Source organism: Lontra canadensis, unplaced genomic scaffold, assembly GCF_010015895.1.
Source record: "Lontra canadensis isolate GAN:19392208 unplaced genomic scaffold, GSC_riverotter_1.0 scaffold4, whole genome shotgun sequence".
Lineage (NCBI taxonomy): Eukaryota > Metazoa > Chordata > Mammalia > Carnivora > Mustelidae > Lontra > Lontra canadensis.
This window is the reverse complement of record NW_022630998.1, coordinates 5,699,650-5,722,313: the sequence shown is the minus strand read 5'-3', so window position 1 is coordinate 5,722,313 and position 22,664 is coordinate 5,699,650. Positions and strand designations below refer to the sequence as shown.

The 22,664-nt window shown below is 41.6% G+C and overlaps 1 protein-coding gene across 2 annotated transcripts in view; it reads right to left on the bottom strand.

Moving 5' to 3' along the window:
- Nucleotides 1-1,721: 1,721 nt before the first annotated feature.
- NREP (neuronal regeneration related protein) overlaps nucleotides 1,722-22,664 on the bottom strand; it is a 28,994-nt gene continuing 8,051 nt past the window's right edge. For both annotated transcript variants that reach the window (XM_032844964.1, XM_032844957.1), the window contains exons 4-5: nucleotides 7,733-7,810; nucleotides 1,722-3,489 (exon numbers count right to left, since the gene is read on the bottom strand). In XM_032844964.1, coding sequence (XP_032700855.1) covers nucleotides 3,364-3,489; nucleotides 7,733-7,810 — 204 coding nt within the window. In that variant the 3' untranslated portion in view covers nucleotides 1,722-3,363. The remainder of the gene's footprint in view (nucleotides 3,490-7,732; nucleotides 7,811-22,664) is intronic.

Here is a 22,664-nt window from a genome sequence, read left to right as displayed (position 1 = left end):
GGAAAGCTGGACCTTCACTCTGGAGCTATAAAGACTGTGAAAACCTCTTCAGTGAAAGAAGTAGCTATGATTCTATTTCAGCCCTTCTCACTTTCAGCCCTTGGCTTACAATTACCCTCAGTGCTTTAACTTCAGATGGTGTGCTGGTTTTAAAATGTGGCCATAAATTCTTCAGTATTCTTCCCTTTAGGAGGTAGAGCTTAATTCCCTCCCCGTGAGTGTGGGCTATATTTAGTGACTTGATTCTAATGAATAGAATATGATGGATGATAGTGACTTCTGAGAATAGGTCACAGGCATTATGGCTCGCTCCCAGCTCTCGAATTACTTGCTCTGAGGGAAGCCAGAGGTCATGAGGACACTTAAGTAGCCTTGTAGAGAGGCCCACGAGTGGAGGAACGGAGTTCTCCTGCCAATAGCAGATTCTCCAGCCCTGGTCAAGCCTTCAGAAGACCGCAGCTTGCTGACTTGACAGCAAGCTAATGAGATCCTGAGCCAGAAGCACCAGTTAACCTGCTCCTGAATAGAACAGAATCTGTGAGCTAAGAAAAGTGTTGTTTCAGGGTGCATGGTTGGTGGTAATGTGTTTTGTGGCAACAGATTACTAACACAGATGGGTGTAAAGCCACCTAGGCCATACCGCCTCTGTGGCATGGCCTCATTGCTTCTTGGGTTTCCCATTTAGCAATGGCAGGAAGACAAGATGCATCCCCTCCGAGCTGTGAAAACATACAGGGGATGGGAAGCTGCTGCGTGAGGAATATGGCAGTTGTAAGGTGAAAGGCAATTTAGTTTAAGGATGACTTACTTCTCTTATATTCGGAAATGTTAACCTCTGGATGAGATTACCAAAAAAGGTAGCGGTAGCTCCATTAAAAGAATTTTCTTTTGGATTGAACAAATTCTGAGCATGTGGTAGGCAGTTGGGATTTAGTTCTGCTCTAACGTTCCTTTCTCTTAATAAAAGTTGAAGGTAAATAGGAAAATTAACCAAAATCTGCGATGCATGTGAATTTCAAAAATAACTCCCCAATATAAATGTCCCTCCTGACACACAGGTGTCAAGACTCCTGACACACGGGAATCAAGCGGGCATCTGATCCCCAGTTTCCAGAAGCTGAGCACCCAGTTTGGAGCCGTGCGCCCTTTGGCTCCTCTCCCTCCTCTCTGGCCTTTATCTCAGAGGCCTGGGCCTTAGCCTCTTTCAGGTGAAATTGAAGTATCTGGACGCAACCAGCCACTTCAGCAACTTGTGGTAAGCCAGGTGAAGTTACGTCCTCATGGAGGAGGGAGCAGTTGCATTTCTCATGTGCAGGGAGAGGATGAACCCCCTAAATTTCTGGTTGTGGGGGTCACAGGAGACCTCTGGTGATGCCATCTCATCATGTGCTAGATCCCAGGTAGCTGGGTACATATGAACTAATGACTTAAAATCCCGCCTCAAATTCTCATCTTCCTCCAAGCGGAAGCCTTTTGTCTACGTATAAGTGCAAATATTCCCTGAAGAAGGGAGGTCTCGTATCTTTTGGATAAAGAGTGCCACAGCCTCGCCCCTAATCTCATAGAACCTTCGGAAGGGAACACACGTGAAAGGCAGAGCTGATTCTCTCCCTTTTGATCTTTGCCCTTCGGTCTCCTCTGGGGGCTCTGAGAACAAGTGAACTAGCACAAACCAGTGAAAGCATTCAGAAGTAGGCCTCTCCAATGACGAGCCACGCCAATTACCTTACAGCTTGCATATTTATTGAACAAATACTACTAAAATAGCTAAAATACACTGGGTACCTGTTGTGAGCGCATCAGTAAAGATCACATTGTTACAAAAGCCTGCATTTCCAGCAGTGCACAACTGCAACTCTACATAAATGCCACAGATGCAGAATACTGTTTTCTTGCTCTATTTACACAGCTGATATACCTATTCTAACAAAGGAGGGGGCAGGAAGATGCACAAGAAACTCAGGCCGATGGGGGAGCGAGAAGAGAGTGAAGAAGTGCGCTGCATGCAGCATGGGCGGTAACGGTCAGACGCGGGACAGGGCGGAACACAGCCCGCCCCGTCCGAGGAAGAGCTGAAAGACAGTTATATAAAAATTAAGGTGGGCTTTCAGACTGGCTAACACAACAACAATCCGTGAGTAGATGGTATTGTCTGGTTTTATTTTTGTTTCTCCATTTCATTGGGAGCAAGGACAAAAATGTAAAATCTATACCTTGCTTATTGAAATTGCTGAAGAAAAGTGCTCTGCCTTTTTTCAGGTTTTTAAAAATTTTATAAAGACCTTTGTTCCAGCTTAATTTTTGGGAAAGGTGTAATTTTCAGATTCTGACTCCGATGGCAGGGTTTTTTTTTGTTTTGTTTTGGATTATTTTTCAGAGGGCATTTGTTTGAAATGTTTGCCCTTTCTTCCCCCCCAAATACCCTTTCAAACAAAAAGAACCAAAAGAGACATCTAAAAACACCTGTCAAATTATTGCTTTTCTTTCTCTAAGCTAGGCAGGCGAGGCTACCGGAAAGAAGAGATTTGGTAAGTAAATTACAGTTTTGTGATTGCTCCCGCTACTGGGACTGCTTGTCCGTGAGTGCCATCCTGCGAGACGTGAGTCTCTCACTCTCTCTGGTAGCGTTCACTCAACCTACAACGCTGAAGAAGAAAGCCACACTGAAGACACGAGGAAAACAAGTCAATCCAGTCTAGAGAACAACATTCAGGGAAACAGAGTACCAACACCTTCTTAGAACATGGAAATAAAATATAACTCCATCAGAGCTACCTCGCCAAGGAGCATGTTGAAAGTCCAAAATAGCACCATTCATCAGTGTCTCAGGTCCTGTGGCAGCATCTCGGTCACTTACCACAAGGAAACAATGAGTTTCAAACTACTTCTATACATCAAAAGAGTACATGGATAAAATATAGATATACAGACAATCGATGAACATAAACTACTAGGCTTATTACATCTAAATGGAAAAAAAAAAAAATGGGGACTCTCAGCCTCTGCGAGAAGCCATCGGGAGCTATGTGAGTGAAAAGGCAGGAGTGGACCGGTTGTGTGAGAGCAGAGGGAGTTTGAGTTGTGGAAGACACCGTTGTTGAGAACCAGGCCTGAAGGCCCACCTGTAAGGGTTGTAAACGTGGATTCACAGTGTGAAATTCTGAGCGGTTTCACTTGAGTCAGAATGATTAAAAACTGGTTTGATGATACCTATTTGTCCACTGTAAATTCTCTAAAGCAAGGCTCAGAGTCCCATAGTTTCTTCTTATACTTGATGATTTACACAGAAAAAAATCCCATATATGATACCATGACCTCATCAATACCCATACACCATACGCAATACAAATGGAGGTGCGACAGTTAAAAAGAGTGCAGGTGACCGATGCCTGGGGAGTGGAGTTCACCGCTGCCACGTGGAGTCAGGGAGGCGGCCTCAATCTGCTCATCCTTCTTGCGGTTCACTTCCTTTGGGATGGGAAGTCTTCCCTGAAAACCAGGTGGGGACACACACACACACACACACACACACAAAGACATGTAGTCATGTTTCTGAAACCATTTGAAATTTTTTCTTCTCCCTCCTGCCTTTTATCCTTGAACTCCAGATGTTTTGCAAACAGAGTTTACATATTAAACACAGTTCACCTGAATGTAAATATTAGGTCTGTGGGGGAATGAAGTAATTAAACACTCGCTGCCTTGGCTTCAGGAGAATCAAGTGCTTCTCTAACGGCTGTGCCCAGCCATGGGGGAGGCAGCATTCCCCAGAGTCAGGTTTCTGAGGACAGTTTCTAGTATGAGACAGGGCCCAATATGAGGCTGGGTAAGAGGTGCTCATTTCTCTTCAAAGCATTCAGTGACTCTGAAGGAGATGGGTAATTGCCTGTTTTCCAATATATAATAAAAATATTTAAAAGGAGATGACAGCTTATACAAAGGTAACTTATGTAAGGTTTATTCTCCGGTCAACTGGCCCAGTCCATGTGGGCCTGATAATCAGAACCACAAGCAGGTACCAAAGGTGGGAGTGTTTGCAGGAAAGAGGAGGACAGTGTGACACCCAGGACAGAATTTAGTGAGATCCACCTCGTTTGGCCTGGGGCTATTCTAAGTCTGTCCTCACAAATGTGAGTAAGGTGTCTCTGTTTCTGTCTAGAATAATCCAACCACAGTGTGACCGATGCTCCATCAGGCACCCATGGGGAGCAGCTCTTCATCATAACGAGAGAGCAAGAGGACAGGACAGGAAGCCCATTTGCTCAAGGGATGATAGGTCTTAACTTTTAACTTTACCACAAATACCCTGTATATCCCAATCAGATTTGAAAATGGTGATTTGACAATAGTCTTATCTTTTAGCCATATCATTAATTGCTGGAGTTTTCTCAGACACATTATCCAATATGGTTTTAAAAGATTTTTTTTTTCCTTTTTGCTCAGATCATATGTTCCAGTTAGACATTTACAATCTATTTTGGCTGGGTATGAATACTTGAATTAAAATAATAATCTTGCTTTGAGATCTGTAAATTATCACATCTGAATCTCTTTTTAAGAATTCAGAAGTCAGGAACTTTCAAACAACTTGAAACTGAGTAAATGTTTTCAGCAGCCACAGGATGAACTAAATGTAACAGATAATTCAGCTTTAGTAAGTCTTATTTCCTATAAATATATTTTTTAAATGTTAAACACCTGGTATGCCTAAATTTTGAGTTTAAAAATCTCAGACTTTGAGAACATACATTTTCAGGATCTACAGAAAATCCACTCTGTGTACTTTCATGTTCTAGTCTTAGATTGTGATTTATAAGTTGTTTTGGTATCACTAAATAGCAATAGGACCAAAGCAGAAAACTGAATTAAAATGTAATTCATCACTTACACACACTTAAGGACCTAGATAAACCTTTAGAATCATTATATTGGGCAGTCTTTTTCAGTTGTGCAAAAAATTTTAATCTTGAAATTTTGACATATAATCCCAAGATACAGAAAAAAAAAAAAATCCACTATGATCCTGGTGGTTTTAAACTCCCTCAACCAGTTAGCCTAGTTCAAGATGTGACAAACTTGGGTTTTGGACGAATAAAGAATTCAGTGGCTGCTAATTATCACAGGCCAGGAAGGAAAATAAAAACTTCGTAAGTGTGATTTCACTCAGCTACACTCTGTCCACGGCTGCCCTTAAAGCAGCTTACTTCAGTTCCTACATGACTAACTAGCCAGTCTCTCTATAAGTCTCCATCTTACTAACCCCATTACTTTCATGGAAAATACAAAACAAAACCAAATGAAGATTGGGTGGGATTCTGGGTAATTTAGGGAGAGATATTTCTAGGGAAAAAAAAATGTGAAGGATATTATTTCAGATGTGAATTTACCATTTTTACTACTTTTTCTGTTTTGAGACCACCACCCCCCCAAAAAGTTCACATCTTCATTTATTATTCATGTTCTGAATACCTACTGTGGCTTGAATACTCAGATTTTAAAGCTACAGAGATTAAAACAGAGACAAAAATAGTCCCTGTCCATCCTGCCCTTTATTTTCTGTATGGGAGATGCCCGGGTTAACTGGACAATGGCAAGGCAACAGTGGTAAGCCATGTGGACAGGCATGCTGCTAAAGTGCCCTGAGGGGCCAAACCTGACCAGCCAGAAAGAGCTTTGCACATCTTCCCTTTGGAGGCTGGAATTTACTAGATTTCAGTCCTTACTTCCTGTCCCTCATTTTTTGAAAAAAGAATAAAGTCTGCTCCCTCACTGAAAGAACCATAGGCTTCTATAGCAAGGGGAGAAGGTTTTTGAAGAGGGGATACAATGTAGTCTTACTTCTTCAGAAGTTAGGCCTTATAAGAATTCAGGCAAAAATAATCCTATCTTCCTCCATCATCCAGCTCCTCATGGCTCCCAGACAACTGAGGATCAATCTAGAAGGCTGGAGCAGCAGCAACAGATGTGTCCAGTGGTTCCCCAGACTGGTTCTCCCGGATGCTTCTATAATTAAGCTACCTCAGGTTGTACGGCCCTCTCTGCCGAGAACTGTTCGAGTCTGAATCCCCCAGGTTCTCAATAATGTAACCTCGGACAAAAGATTATTTTTGTCGATTATGCAAAGATGTGCTTTTCCACAAGAAAACTTCTGGGAAGGACAAATATATTATGCTTAAAGGATTATTCACATATGGAGAGAGAAAAGAAATTAACAGAAGGCCTGAATCTCAGGGTCCATTGTGCCAACCGTGTGAAGCGTGACTCAGTGGAGGCACAGCCTAGGTCTTTGGTTGGCCTTCTAAGAAAAAGGGAGGGCTGTTGACCTCACTGAAGAACTTGCCTAGTCTTGCCACTCTGGTTGATGTCACCAGTATCAAAGCAAGGACTTCTGGATGGCTGAATGGGGCAGAAATAATGAAAACACTATATTCTTCCTTTCCCCTCCATTATCATGTCTTACCCTCAACTGCTCAGATGAATGGTGCCCTGAGCTTCCCAAAAGAATGCCTAGAGTTATACTACTGCTGCTGCTGGGGTGGGGTTGGGGGAGCTTCTGGAGTGCTGGCGTGGAGGTGTGGGAGTGTGTGGTGGTAAAGTGGTGGTGAGATGAGGTTGGGGGGGGTGTGGTGGGCGGTGGTGTTGTGAGGTGGCGGTGGGGTGGTGATGGGGGTGTGCGTGTGTTTTAAGTAAAGCTCCAGGACACCAGCTCGCTTCCACCCCAGCTCTACAAGATGGCACAAGTGTAGCTCAGGCAGGTCCAGAATCCTTTTGTTCACCTACTTTCCTAACACTGGTTTCAACCTGGACCTTCAGAAATTCTCTAGAAGATTTAAAGTGATTTAGAATTGCTTTCTCTTAGTGCTAACTACCAGTTGACACAATCTCTCCAAATGCTGCCTGTCAGTAAAAGATAGGGAACTGCTGAAACCATTTAGTGTAAGTAAGAGTTTCTCAAACATTAAAATGTCAATAAGAGCTGGGAAAGCCTCACCATGTGTCAATTACCCTTATGAAACTTCTGAATGGAAATTTTATTTTCAGTGCACATTTTCTTTCTTAATTGCAAAATCAACAGGTCAGAGGTAAAAAGTACAGTCCTCTTCCTTAAGGTCAAATTGATATTTACCTTAACAAGCAAGTCCAAAGGAATCTATCCTAAAAACTGCTAAGTGTTGCTGTTGTTAGAAATGGTGCTAAAATCCAAAATGTAAATCTGACAAATTTTCTTAATGCAGAGAATTACCACACCTAAGATGTCAGAACAAAGAAAAGATGTTTGTAGAAAATACTTATTTTGAGCTTAAAAATTAGAAGAAAGAAAAATAATAGTTCATGTTCTGTTTCTTGGGTGATTTCATCATTTAGGCACTATTACCAGACAAAAGTGTCATCATTTTGTACTTTTAAGATATCTTTAGTTTAATCATACTTGAATGGAACAAAGTAAAAACCTGTAAAATGTGCATTTGATAAATTGATTCCGTGATTCTTAAATGAATATCTGCTTTGAATTTGTCAAAAAGAAAGATAATGTGAACCTTAAGAATCATAGGACTTTAGGACATATGTGTATCTGTAGTACATATGTACTATATATTATTTGTAAGATCATTACAGTATCACGTTACTAGATTCTTATTGCAGACTAAATGGATATTAAAAAATAACTGATTTTTTTAGTTGGCTTTTTTAACAAAAACATTTTTAACAAAATGGTAGCTAGGGATCTTACCTTAGGAAGCCTTCCCTCCATTTCCTTATTTGGAAATGGTTCTTGACTGACCCAGACAGAGAGCTCTGGGTAATAAACCTACAGAGACATAAAAGCACACATATTCAGATTAAAAACAGCATCCACTCTGAAACCACATGGGGTCAACTTCATGAGCTCAATCCTCAGTGTCACTTCTTTCCTGATTACAACTTCGAGCAGTGGGAAAGCCCTTCACCTCTTTCAGACCGTTAGTGTGCATCCAGATGTATTGCACTCAGGGGAGTTCTGGCTCAGGGTCTTCTAAGACTAAGTCCAACAGAGCAAAGATGTCAATCAGTGTTACCTTCAGCACTCTAAGTGGCAGCCTCCTGAAGTAACTGGCTGAGCAAACTAAGGCACTGGGGAGGCCTAACTTTAAAAGCAACCTATGGTAAGTATACTTACAAACCTCCATGTTTATAAGCTAAACGTGCCACACACCCGTACAACTCTGTGAGGGGTTATCCCAATAATCGATTAAAAGGCTCAACATTATGTGCAAAGCATAAGGAGGACAGGAACAAGCAGCCTGCATTCTCCCCAGGTCCACATGGCCACTGGCAACGCTCTGCCACATGCCTGAATGTAGCCAAGTGTCAGAGAGAAGCAGGGAGATGGGTGGCATTGCCATGAACTATCAGAGAATACCAGCTGATGAATCTGGGGGTGGGGCCATGCAGGACAAGGGGGAGAGCCCGGAGTGGAACTGAGTAATTCTTCGTTAAGTGTATACAAAGGGTTATTAGCATAAGAAAGTTGCAGACCAGCTGTTCTCCATCTCCAGGAAAGACAAGAGTAGGGGGTTAGGAATTAAATTACAACCTGGATTTAGGTCAGCTATGAGGAAGGACTTGGCATAAGAATTGCTAAATTACTGAAAGAATTTAGAGAGGAAAACTGTGAAATCTCCTTTAAGAAATTTAGAAACAGAATCTAACAACCATCTGCCAGAGTTAATTCACATTTGATACAGCCCTGCTTGAAGGGAGGGGAGGAAATTAGATAAGATTCCCTCCAGATCTGATTCACTAAATGCTTGAAATAAGTCTCACATTCAACAATATGAAGAATCACATCTCATTAATAGGTTAACAAACGGGCTTGACGACATTTGTGTTTTTGGAAGCCACAGATGGGGGAGCCTAGTCATGAGGCAACTGCAGTGTCTTCATTGTCCTGGTCAGTCCACTTGGTCAGGGGGCCTGAGCCAGGCAATGTGGATGGTTGTGTTGGGTCTTCAGGATAGTGAACAGCAGCTGTCTTTGCTTTACCCCCGGAACGTTACAGCACATCCCAGGTTAGCAAGCAGCTCTGTATACACTAATTACATCCTGATAATAAAGTCTTACCACTTAAGAGAGAAAACAGAAACTCAGGTCACCAACTTTTCCAGAGCCACACAGAACAGGATAGGACTTGAACTGAAACCAGATTTCCAGAGTCTCAACTTCCCACTATCATGATGCCCTCAAATCACCCCAGAATGCAAATTGCCTACCACCTCTCTCAAAATTACACCAGTCCACAGACACCACACACATTTCTATCTTACATACTGGGGAGCTCATTCTGTAAGAACGGAAGTCCGACTTCAGACTGGGTCTGCTTTCTGGGCCATGTGGTTTCCCCAACCTGAACCTCCTTCAGCCTTCCCCTCTGAATTCCACCATCTGCCTTGTTCGGGACAAACAAGTCACCCCTAACGTACCTTTCAACTGGGAATGGGTGAAGAAAAAAATTGTCATCTAAAATATACAGCTTTTTTTAAAGCTTAAAACAAAGTTAAAGCATACTAAATCCCACTTAGTGCTTGATTTAAGGAGATCCCAACTGGGATCAACTATAGATTCACTTAATATAAGTAGATATAAAATTCACTTAAATAAATTTCTACATTACTACTTTTAAAAGCAGTACAAATTTTAAATATTATACATATTAGCAAGAAATAAAGCTCTATTGTAAATAAATGATAAAAATACATGTAAAAACTTAGGTGCGTGGACACAGTGAAAAGAAACATCAAGTAAATGTTTTATCTTTGTTCTTGAGCTTTTCTGTGATAGTCTATTTTAACAAAACATCACTGCTTTAGCATTTAACTTCCAGGTTCAAAGCATCACTACAAAAGCCACCCAAGTCCAATCTGCAGGGAAAAAAAGCTAGCCTCAGAAATCATTATACGTATTATTGTTACAATTTGTTTTCCCAAGAACTTTCTTTTTTTTTTCCTTAAGAAAAACAGTGATTTATTTATTTATTTATTTATTTGCCAAAGAACTCAGGAACATGGGTATCTGATAGCAAAACCCACAACTAAAGAAACTTCTTACCCTTTCCCAATTTGTTCTTTGAAACATAATTTAGCCACAGATTGACCAAGGGCACTTCTAATTAGGCACTTTTTAGTGTCTGAATCAAGTAGTCATGGTATACTTTAGGAAAAATAAATGTCCCTTTGGCCGTGTGGTAAATTCTTCGAGTCTCCTTCAGAATCAGAATTTGAAGCCAAAAATGGCAGGGATAGAAGCATCTGTTACATCCTTAAATCTTGCTTGGTTGGTCTCTAAGAACTCAGCATATCCCTGGATATAGCATCTGAAGGGGATGTTTAAACTTTTTTTTTGGATTTGGAAAAAGTTGGTAGATTATTGGAAATATATACTACCTCCATTACAGCTTTGTTCGTTCTTTTACTTGTGGTGTTTTGAGACTCTAAAGTGAAGGACTTAAGAGAAAAAAATCTGATAAACATTACCCTTGCTCTCAGATACTTCAGAATACCCTTGTCTAAGCATGCATTTGCCACAAGTTTTCGGGGCACCTGCAGTGTGCTGGACACTGCTAGGTTCTAGGGATTACGAGAAATACAGTCCCTGCCTTCTTGGAGCACAAAAGATCATTTTATAAAAGTGTGTTCTGTGGGCTAAATTTTACATTCCCCACATACAAAATTCGTATGTCAGAATCTTAATCCCCAGTTAGATTGTACATATATTTGGAGATAGGGTCTTTAAAGAGGTTATTAAGTTAAAATGAGGTCATGAGTGGAGACCCTAAGCCAGTACGACTGGTGTCTTTATAAGGAGGAAAGGACACACACAGAGGAAAGGCCACATGAGGACACAGGGAGAAGAAGACCATCTACAAGCCAAGTAAAGAGCCTCAAAGGAAACCAACCCTGCTGATACCTTGACTTCAGAGTACCAGACTCCAGAATTGTGGGAAAACAAAGTTCTGTTGTTTAAAAGCCACCTAATCAGTTGTGACAGCCCTGGCAAATTAATTATGTGCTTTAAATGAAATTAAAAAAAAAAAAAGAATGTATAGGTTATGTCAAATATAGCTGTTGGAAAATGTATCAACAGACTAAAAAAAGAAAAAAAAACATTCAGCAAGCCATCCAGCAGTGCTGTCAAGAGAAGAAATGGGGTGTGGCAGTGAGCCGATCTGGGAGGGCATGTGATGGCTAGCAGATGCAAGCCAACGAAGACAGTGGGTTGAGGGTCAGGGCATCATGAGCTCCATGTAGGAAAGCACCCTACAGCCAGGAGGTCACGCTGCAGCTCTCAGCGGCCATCCAAGCAGCAGCACAAATGCAGCCCCACAGCTGCTCTACCCCATCTTTTGGCTCGGTTCAGAATATCAGGAGCTGCCAGTGGCCCTAGGATTGGGGTTTTTGAGTACTGATCAAACATGGGTCAGAAAACAGAGAAGTCGATCTGTCTTCCTGAAGTCCACCTGTTCTTGCTTGGACCCTAAACTTGTTCATTCATTTTGGTACTAGTCAGCTGATGGCTATGTGATGACACATGGCTTAAACTTACTCCAGTTCATTCCATTTTCTGGATTCAAGACTGTGTTCCCCATGAAGACCAACTTAATTAACTGTTTCTTTTTTAAACTTACTGAGTTCTCTATTGGTTTGGTGACGTGCATCTCAGCTATGCAAGCGTTCCAGATAATACGAATGGCGCTACCTCAAAACTACTGCTCTGTTACACAAGCAAACCAAACTATGGCTTAATCCTCACAACAGAAGATTGTGTCCTTTTAACAAGAAGATACATATTCTGTTAAAACTGTCTTCCATATAGACAGTAATTGTTTGCTCTTGCTCAGGTAAAATCTTCAGAACCCCCTGGAATACTGTTGTTCTTGAAGTTAGGAATCACAGAAACAAGCTATATCCTCAACAATGAACACATGAGTGTTTGAGAAAATATACTGGGAAGGGAACTGTTTTAAATTGAAGAACATGCAAAGGTTTTGCTTGAATTCTGGGAAAGGCTAAGGGTTTATGCTTGTCACTGAATATATTAGTTAATGCATCTTTTTTTACAGTGCTGCATTATCTCGCTGACAGCTAAGTTTAAAAACAACAGAACTGACAAAATGAACCACACTGGCTTAAGCACGCTAATAATGATAGATATGTATTCAGATATCCATGAGCAACTCTTAGGTAAAACCAATTTTATGCTTTTATTAAATATATTTAAACCCACTATATATTTCAATACAGTTTTATGGTGAAAATGTGCTCTTTCTTACTGATTCTTTTCCATGGATGTGATGTTTGGGTATTTAAGTTTCAATGGTCTATCCTATAAGTTGAGAAATGAAATGCTCATGGTTTCACCTTTGTAAATCGCCTTTCTTTCTTTCTTTCTTGGCTTTACTCTCTGGATAATGCATTATGAAAAAAAAAACTTCATTTTTTTAAGTCCATAAGGTAATAAGCTTGCCAGTAATTACTACTTGATAGCCAAATTAGAAAAATAAAATAGGGAAATCAGAGGCCACTCCTGCAAAATCCTAAAACCGTGCAAACTGGGTTATCACTTAACTTCTTTTTGAAACCTCTCCTAAGATTTTCATTTAAAAACTTGAAGAATGTTTCCCAGTAGTATGGTCCACACACCGAATCTAACAAATTGACATGTCTTCTGTCACTTTGATGCAGCATGTAAAATTCTAATTGTAGCTGTTTATAACCTGTTTCTACCTGTATTTTTCTCTGGAAAGCAGAGTAATTGTCAGTTGATGCCCAAGTTGGCAAACACTCTGGTTTGGGAAATAAATGAATTTGTATTTTTTCTTTGTTCATTTACTGTCTTTCTCAATCATCTTTGTTTATCTCCTTTGTTAAAGGAGAACAATCCCCAAATAAGGGCTGTGGCTTTCTTCAGAGCCCAAACACATATGTATATGCTGCTTAGTTAACTGGGGGTAACAATACCTTCTTAGAAACCTGCCATGAAGATGCTGCATGGCTTGGTTGTTAGTGACCATAATTATAATATTATTTTCTATCCTTGGTGGAGTTCTGTGTGCTTGAGGAATGCACACACATGGCCCTTTTATGACTTAACAAGGACAGGTGTCCACCCCCTGCAATTAGGAAAACAGAGCAGGGCAGCAGGTGTCCAACCTGCATAATTAATTCTTCTAACAGCAAAGGAGCATATTTCATAATCTCTCTGCCAATTAAACAGTGTGTGTGTGTGTGTGTGCGCGTGCGCATGTGTACATGTTCTATTCCACCTAATTGGCCGGGAGGTCATGAAAGCTGGTACTGTATTACAAGGAGAATTTATATGCATATACCTGTACTTTGTTTCTGCAAATACCCTTTGAAGTAGTGCTATTAAGAATCTCCCTCTAAAGCGACTCTGCTCCCAGGTGTTGCTGGCCATGTGAGAGGGCAGAATGTAAAGTGAAACCATAAATGAGTTACAAGGATCATTTTCTCTGAACAGCATTACATCAAAGATTAGATGGTGCCAAAAGATGATGCACTGAGCTCTCTCTCTAGAGACCTAGTCTTAGCAATCTGCCTAACCCTGCGAGTGCTGTCTGGAGCTGGAGCACACCGCTGAGGAAATGCACTGCCCCTAGAAGACAAAAAAGATAACAGTACAGAACCCCAGTCCATTCAGATAATGTATCTAACCTCTGTCCATTCGGGAAAGCAGAGTGTCACTTGGTGCCCGAATTGGCAAACATTCTGGTTTGGGAACTAAATGAAACAAGCAGCCACCTAAATACATCCACTCTCACACACGCGCGCATGCACGATCTGGATGCTTACGGACCCCTTACGGACACCTGACCGTCACACTCAGCTGTAAATGCCCTCCCGCTGGAAAGGAGACCGTGGCCTTTTAGGGCGCTGACGGATTACAACACCTGCTGACACACTCAGCTTTTCCAAGGCCTGACAAGTTCTTAACCCAAAGAAATGGGGGAAAGGGAGACAACTGTGGTTCAAGGAAGAAGATGATGGTATCTCACCAACTACTTGAGCCCACTGGCATTTGCTTTGCTTCGGGTGCACGGGTCCACTATGGGCACAGAAAATGTCCACTTTTTATTGACAAACAGCACAATGTGTTCCTGCCAACGTTACCTGTCAGGCAGGCCAATGATTGGTAATTCTTTGTTTTGTGAGTTGAGGTATCTGAAACAAGCTGTGTCGACTTTAATAGTAGAATCCTTTAAATTCACTCTGCTTGCGGTGAAGCCATCTTGAGAGGCCGCTGATGAATATGTGGGAACCTGACAGCTGTGGAATTTTATTTCTAGATTTCAAGGAGGCAGAGAAAGGAAAAGGAAATCTCGCTGGCAACAAAACGAAAGTGTTTACATGTGAAATTAATCGTCAGCACAAAGAGCTTTCCCAGTCACTCTGTTCCACAGTATAATATGCTGCTGGTTTGGCTGCTGAGTCTTTAAAAATTTGATTTCTAAGAATAATAGCAAAGACTTTCAGGAGGAGCAACAAATCAAGTCAGGAGCAAGCCACAGGAGGTTAACATCATTATCCAGCCTTGCATTTTCGCCACTCTGAGACTGTTCGGTGACCTGTCAGGGCTTTGGCAGTGCCTGGTTCAAGGCAGGGTGCAGTGGCAGCTGGCGGACACGGTCGGCTGCGGACACGCGCATGGTACAAACTCCTCCTCCCACCCCAGCCTCATTCCTTTCCAAAAGGAACCTGCTCAGCACAAAGCAATCCACCTAAAGACTCCATAAATCCAAAAAAGGGAGTTAATGATCGAGGAATTCTCAGATTTCTGCCAAGGCACCCTCCCCTGGGCTGGAGGTCAGCCTGGTACAATAATCAGAGCCAAACTGCGGACCAGACTCTAGGAATGAAGTTGAACACTTCAAATCTTGACTTTTAGTGGACAATTTTCCTTTTCGGTGATGAAGACAAAAAAAAGTACAAACAGCTGATAACAGCTCAAAGTAAACCAGAGGAAAAAGTAAAAGAACAAAGCTTGGAAACAAAATTCATAAGAGATATCTAAGAAGAGATTTTCCAGACAAAGAGAAAAAATAAAGCAGCTTTTTAAAGCTCTGGTTTGAGATAAAGCAGTTTGTGAATGAACAATAAGAAAGTAAAGGCCACAAAAGATATTTGCTCTTTTCAGCAGAAAAACAAACAAACAAACAAACAAAAAAACAAAAAAAAAGGCTTTTGTTAACTAGCAGCAGAAAAAAAAAAAAAAAGCCCCTCAGGCATTTAAGCATGGCATAAGCTTTTCCTTGGCCCTATGACCTCAACAAATATGTTAATAAAATCTTTTACCTCCCTGGAGTGGAACCAGAGTAAATATTTACTTAACACATTGAGTTTCTAAGTCTGGACCACCTTATTCCCTAATAGAACTTGGTTTTCACTTGTAATTAAGAAATTAGAAACACTACATTTTTCAATGTTTCTCCTACTTTTAAGGTGAAAGAAGAGAAGGGAAGTTGGGGAAGGGGGGGGAGAGCTAGAGAAAAAAGCAAACTATATTGTGCCCAGTACAACAAACTGTGCTCGTGAATTTCTTGAACAAAAGTCTCTGCCACAAATGAGGGTAATGCTGCCGACATGCTTTCCAGTACCAGACATCAGAGTTAGCAGGACTTCTTCGGAGCACATTCCAAGGTTAATAGGAAACATCTAGACTTGCTTTTTTTTTAATTTATTTTCAGTGTAAAGTATTCATTGTTTTTGCACCACACCCAGTGCTCCATGCAATCCGTGCCCTCTCTAATACCCACCACCTGGTTCCCCCGACCTCCCTCCCCGGCCCCTTCAAACCCCTCAGATTGTTTTTCAGAGTCCATAGTCTCTCATGGTTCGCCTCCCCTTCCAATTTCCCTCAACTCCCTTCTCCCTCTCTAACTCCCCTTGTCCTCCATGCTATTTGTTATGCTCCACAAATAAGTGAAACCATATGATAGACTTGCTTTTATTAGCTGGCTTAAATAATTTTAGGTATGCTAGGTTTCACCTTCAAATAACTAAGATAGAAGTCTGATTTCTACTAAGAATGCCATTTTTCCTTTCTTCTTGTCCTAAAGTATATGCTACTCATTAAAATCTTAGGAAAATTTTCACCAACATAGAAGAAAAAGTCCTCAAATATCAGTTTATTTTGTTAAAGTCATCAATCAAAAGGTAGTAAGGTTTTTTTGTTTTGTTTTTATCTAGACATAATGATTTGGTACTTTTCTTGGTCTGGGTGGAGGATGAGATAGCCAGTTGCTTTTGAGGAGTTTGTGGACATCTCAAAGCATTCCTGTGGCTGACATGTTCAAGACTGAACTTTCCAAAAAGTGCATTTTGTCCCAAAGCACGCATTCCCAAAGAAACTGTCCACTCTCTCCATCAACGTGCCCTCTCCTACTGGCTCCTGCAGACTGCCCTCACCGCCCCAACCCAGCACTGAGCAAAAGTCATTTACGGCTCCATGCGGGCCCAAACCCTGCCTTGGTCATTTAAACATGGCTATCTCTTCAACAACAAACAGCGTCATAACACATCACCAAATTTGGAGGGAAAGTCATTTCTATTGCAAGAGGATGTAATTAAAATTGGTTTAAATCAGAAGCTGATTACCTTATTAAAAGTTTGGCTTTAAAAAAAAAAGGAAAAATCGAGCCAGATCTGTATCCGCATGCTGTTAAGTGCTCAGGTCACAGAGAGGCTATAAGAGGATTCCCTATGAAAACAGGCAAAAACCTAAAAGGAAGAGAGTAAGATTGGGATGGATGTGCCCCTTTGCACCATCTGGATTTTTAACCTCACCGGAGGGTCTTGGAGGGGCGGTAGTAGGAGGGGGAGTGGACATGGTCTGATTCAGGAGGCTTCTCTCTGATGAGGGCTCAGTCAGGCAGTACTGTGGGAAGCAAATAAGCCCAAAGGGGCAGCCACCAGCTCAGGGCTGGGAGTCACCAAAGAATCAAGAATCTACAGGGCGTGAAGATAAATGCAGAAGGAAGGCCACGTTAGAGGACGCTGGGCTGTGTTCCCTCACTTACATTCTCATTGACACGAAAAGGGTAGTACTGGAAACTCAGGCCTTCCTTCCAAGTGCCAGCAGCATTCTCCAACAACAGAATACTTAGACCTCATGTTCTTGTTTTTCTTCCCCAGTCTTTCTTCTACTGTAAACCAGTCGTCAAAACTCTACTTCTCTAAAGGAAGAGGACTATAAGCAGTACATGGGAGTTGTTGGAACCCGCACACGCAGAGCATGTAAATTTGGAGGCCTGCGGTTTTTGGTGGAAATGCACACACGGGTTCTTTATAATGTTTTTAGGCATGTTTCCCACGTGCACTTAGTGAAGCCTCACAGTGTGGCCCCAAAGATGAAATGCATCAATCTAGTGCTGGCAACAGCATCGGGCACATAAGTGGATCTGGGCCGGGTGTCCTTACCATCATCCTCCCCGTTTTACAGATAAGAATACTGAGGGAGAGCAGTTGAGGAGCCTGCCCACGGTCACAAAACCCCACCTCTCCTGTCATGGAATACTATCTGTCAACGTGGCCCTTCTCCCCACTTCCCCAGAGCCACCTGGAGCGCTGCCATGAACTCCCCTGAGAGCCAGGGCCTGTTTTCCATCTCCCAAGAACCGGGCGTGTTGAGCATCTCTGCCTTCTGCCCTAGTGATGAATTTCTGACACCTACGATCAAGAGGAGTTTTCTCAAAAATATTTGCGGCTCTGCCGCCTGTGTTTCTGATAACTGGCTGCCCTTCAAAAATAACTTACCTACAAACCAGTTAGCACAGTTTGAGGGCAGACAGGGTTTGCTCTCAGTAACCATGTGTCACTACAGTCCTCGAAGAACTGTTAGCGCAGCAGCTCTGGCTGGGTCACGTTAAGACTTTGGATCTGGTTAAATCCAAGCTACACTGGTCATCACAGTTTTGTCTTTTTTCAGTTTTCCCTGGAAGGAAATATTTAGAACAAAACTAGTATCTAGCAATCACTGCAGCTAATTACAAAGGGCATTTGCTGAGAAACCAAATTGTTTTAATATGACCCCCAGATGAACTCTCAGACAACTTCTCAGATGGCCTAGCAATGCACAGTCAAATTCAGAATAGCTTTCCCTCATCAAATGTATTTGGACCCGTGTTCACTAGAACTTTGCTTTTCAACATTTCCATTTAAAAACAAACTGCTTAAAGGAGAATTAAAATTTTATCTTTATCAATGATCTTCAAATATAGAAACCATATATAGTTGACCCTTTAACATGGGGGATAGAGGTCCCAAGGCCCTGCACAAAGATCTGTGTGTAACTTCTGACTCCCCCCAAACTTAACTATTAATAATCTAGTGTTGACCGGAAGCCTTACCAGTAAGAGTCAACACGTCTTTCATACATCATATCTATTATATACTGTATTCTCACAATAATGTCAGCCAGAGAAAAGTAAACGTTACTAAAAAATCACAAAACAAAAATACACTGACAGTACTGTATTGTATTTCTAAAAAAAATCTGCATATAAGGGGACCAGAGCAGTTCAAACGTGTGCTGCTCGAGTCAGTTCTACCACATAAAAATATAAAGTGGTCCCAATTGAGGAAAAAATAAACACATATTAGCCCAGAGAGACAGTGTATCAACTACCAAGAATAGTAATTCAGAAAGAAAAACAAATTTAACCTCATTCCATTGGGAAACTTCTAATTAATGTAAAAATGCAGATAGTTCTAAGACAAAAAATGAAAAAAGTAGAGATGGGGTAACAAGCCAATCACTAGTTATTACCATCATGAAGGTACAAAACAATAATTAACAAGGTACATAGCATTTGATCCTCCAATTATGTGTGGAGTACTGTATTCAATCACACTGAAAGATAGGGCGCCCCTCTGGCTTTCTCCAAGGGATGTAAGGGCAGCTGATCAGCTTAGTAAAAATTCATATTAATAATCAGATGAATTGTTTCTATGAGTCCAAAGAACAAGTTTATTTGAACTTCTGATTGAATTGATTGTGACAGTGTAGACAGTTAAGCTTCATATAATAAAATTAAAGTTTAAAAAACATTTAAAAAAAAACAAGGAAAAGGAATATGCTTAATAAAGATGAAAAAAGGTAGAGACTTGGTTTCCAGACCTTGATAACAAGATCAGAATAATTTAAGATTCTATTATCAAGAAGTGAGCAAAATGTCCGAGGGCCGGGGGCATTTCCTGATGTATAATTAGACCCAAGTCTCCACAGGGCAGCATGAAATGGAGACTCAGTTATGGTCCACAGCATCTAGGCTTCAGAAACAGTCAAATCCAGGTAATTAAGGATCACAATTATGTACAAGAGAAGGACTCAGAGAAGATGTGGGCAGAATTTCTGATGCTGGAGTAACTGAATTGGTTGGGCATATAATCTCAATTATCTAGCCAATTAATCAGAAAATATGTACTACCTATCTACTTTCCATGAAGTCTTGAATATGTGGTAGGTAGCTTTCAATCCTATAGAATGAACATCTTATCAAGAGTACATCCCATTAATTCAGGCTGCAAGTGCCAGGGTAGCAAACACATTTTTTCCAAAAATGTTTTTTTTTTTTTTTAGAACAAAGCCACCAAATCCTGGGATGTCTATCTGGGAAAGGAGTGGGCTTATAATTAAGTCATCTTTTCAAATCTGAGTTTTCTGAAACATACAACAACTGGAAGTCCCTGATTGTGCATGTTTCAAAGAATGGTTCCATTCCCTGCACACTCATCCTTTCTGCCCATACTCAGAGAATCCCCATAGCGCAGGAGGCACTAGGCTAAGTATTCAACCATGGGCTGCTGCCAGACCCACACAGCACATTAAGACTCAGCAACTACCTGGCCAAACAAGAACACACTTCCAGATCGTGGTCCCAATAAGCCTTCTGGGAAACTTTCACTACGATCACTTGATGAAGGGCATGAAACAGTACTTCTTGGAAAAGCACTTAATAACAATCCCTTACTTGCGTCATGTTTATTAATATCTTCGTAAGTTTTATCCAGCTAACTACTCACTCTAGCTTTTCCTTGACAGTTCTGAATGTTGGCTGCCAAAGATGCAGTATCTTCTCCTAATTTCTCCTCTTTCCTGTCCAAGGACGGGCTCTATATCCGACACTGACTTTGTCCAACAAAAGCGTCCTCAAAATGCCTGGACCCACTTTAAACACAACGACTTTTGTAGATTTTTCTCTGTTCAGCCACCGGACTGCAGTACTTTTCCCTGCTGGAAGTGTATCAAACACTGTTCAGACAGGAAGGCTGTTACCTGCCCCAGTAATCAAAGGACAGTGGTGTGTGATGGTGATCTGAGCACCGGTTGGAGTGGAGAAGGGAAAGGAGCTAGAATTGGACGACCCCACCAAACGTGTGTGCACATTATGAATCTCCCTCTTGTTTTAATCACTTATTGGTATGAGTCTTTGGCTTGTATTATTACTGGGAATGACTACTCAGCTATTCTTCCTTTCTTTCCAATCAGGGGCTCTGTTTCCCAATTTTGGCTTCAACTGGGCAATCAGACCTTCCTTTCATTGGCCACGTTCTCTCATGTATCTTCTCTTTCTCCTTCTCAGACACGAGTCACCTTCGTTCACATTTGTATTTTAGTCTACAAAAGTAAGGATGGATGTTGAACAAGCACGGTCACAAATTGAGGGTTTAAGAACATCTCCAGCTAGATAATCCTAACACTTTTTAAGGCACAATGCTTAGAATGGAAAGCACTTTCAGGTAGTAACAGGCAGTGATTTTTTTTTTTTTTTTTTTTTTTTTAACGAAGATATGGTCCCCTTGGGCACCAGAGCTGGTGACGCTCTGCTGTCACGACGGCCTCAGTCAAACTGCTAACACACCATGTGTGGAACCTCTAGGGACACAGAGTTACTCCTGCACAGAGCAGCACCACATGGTCCATGTTTTGGAGGAGACATGTGACTCTACCCCAGAATGAGATTTCTCTTTGAGCAGACCATTCCAAGTGAACTTTCTGGACTCTTTTAGGACCTCCTCTGTTGAAGGACGTGTACAAGAAGGGAGCTGTTTCTGTAGTGTGCTTACATTTCATATCACTACACCCCTACCTCCCTGGTCACGGAGCCTCCTTTAATGATCGGGGAAGTGGGCTTTTCAGTAATCAATTCAGAATCCGTCCATGCTCATCTCATTTCCTGGGCCATACGTTTTATAACCTGAGCTGTCACAATTCTACAAAGCACTGGGCGGTTACTAGCTATAAATCTCAAGGTGAGTCTCCTGGTTCTGCCCAGAAATAACAGATCTCCATGTATCCATGACTACTGACTCATTTATTCCATAGACATTTATTGATCACTAAGGATACACCAATTCCTGGATAGGTACTGAAGCAGCGATCAGACTGGTTCAGAGACATCAAGGGGTCTGTTCCAAGGTCCCATTAGAACATGACAATGAAGGTTAGGGCTTCCTTCCACTTCGTGGAAAGAGAATGCTAATGAACTTCACTAGCTGTTTGAGAGTTCCCTCTCGGTGATAAAACCTTCCCACATCTGAATTCACCATCCTAACCGTAGAGGAAAAGAAAAGAAAACAAAACAAAACAAAACCAAGGCATCACAGTCTAAGCTGCTACCAAAAAGAGGGTTGATGCTCATTTACCAGGGGTCAGTGTTCTTGTTTTGAGTTTCCAGTCTGGGAGGGTAGAAGAACAGATTGGCAGAAATAAGCCAGCCAACGAGTAGAATGTTGTAAGGGTGATGCCTGTACAGAGGAGCATGAGATCATTCCTGCTGGACGTGCAGGGCTGAGTTCCACAAAGGAGCTGTCATAGACACTCAGTCTCGAAGAATACATTTATTTTGTCAGAAGGAACCTTCTTTCCAGGACTGAGCAAGCAAAGACACAGGAAGGACCCATGGGGTATGTTTAGAGTAACAAGTGGCTGGTCCCTCTAGGAAAATATATTCCACTGTGGTTAGAATAGAAGATAAGTTTATATAATTCTTGGCATGGCTGCCCAGTCACAGAAATTAAACTTCTGAAGGTCTAAACACAGAAATTAAAAATAAGTTATTTGGAAGTATGAGGTGAGAATAGGCATAAAGAATTCAAGGAACCATGCTTACCTATGTTACTTTTACCAAGAGAATTGGGTAAGTCCAGCCACATCTGAAAGGACTAAAAGAGCTAGCGGAATCACTTCACACTGAAAATCTCAAGGCTGATGTATTCTAAGCTAGGAGTCTGTGCTGTATCGAGAAGAAATTCCAGAAAAGTCCTTCTCAGTCTTGGCTTTCCCCAACTTCTGTTTATCCTGTGATGAGATTCCCTTCTCACTAGACTATTGACTAACTTAGTAACAGCCTGCAGGACCTCAAACTATAAACAATTTTATGATGATGATGTCAGTGTTGGCTTGAATTTTGAGTAAGTATGTCTGGCCAATCAGGAAGAAGTGGAGAGAGAGAACCAACTGGGTCCATGTGGTTGCAACTGATTAGCACATGGCTACACCCAGTTAGCCTCACAGAAGGGAAGTGTGGTGCTGGCACGGCAGCAACACCCCCTCTGGCCACATGGGCACTGATGGAGCGGCTGGGCGTGGCCAGCAGAAGTGCTGCCACC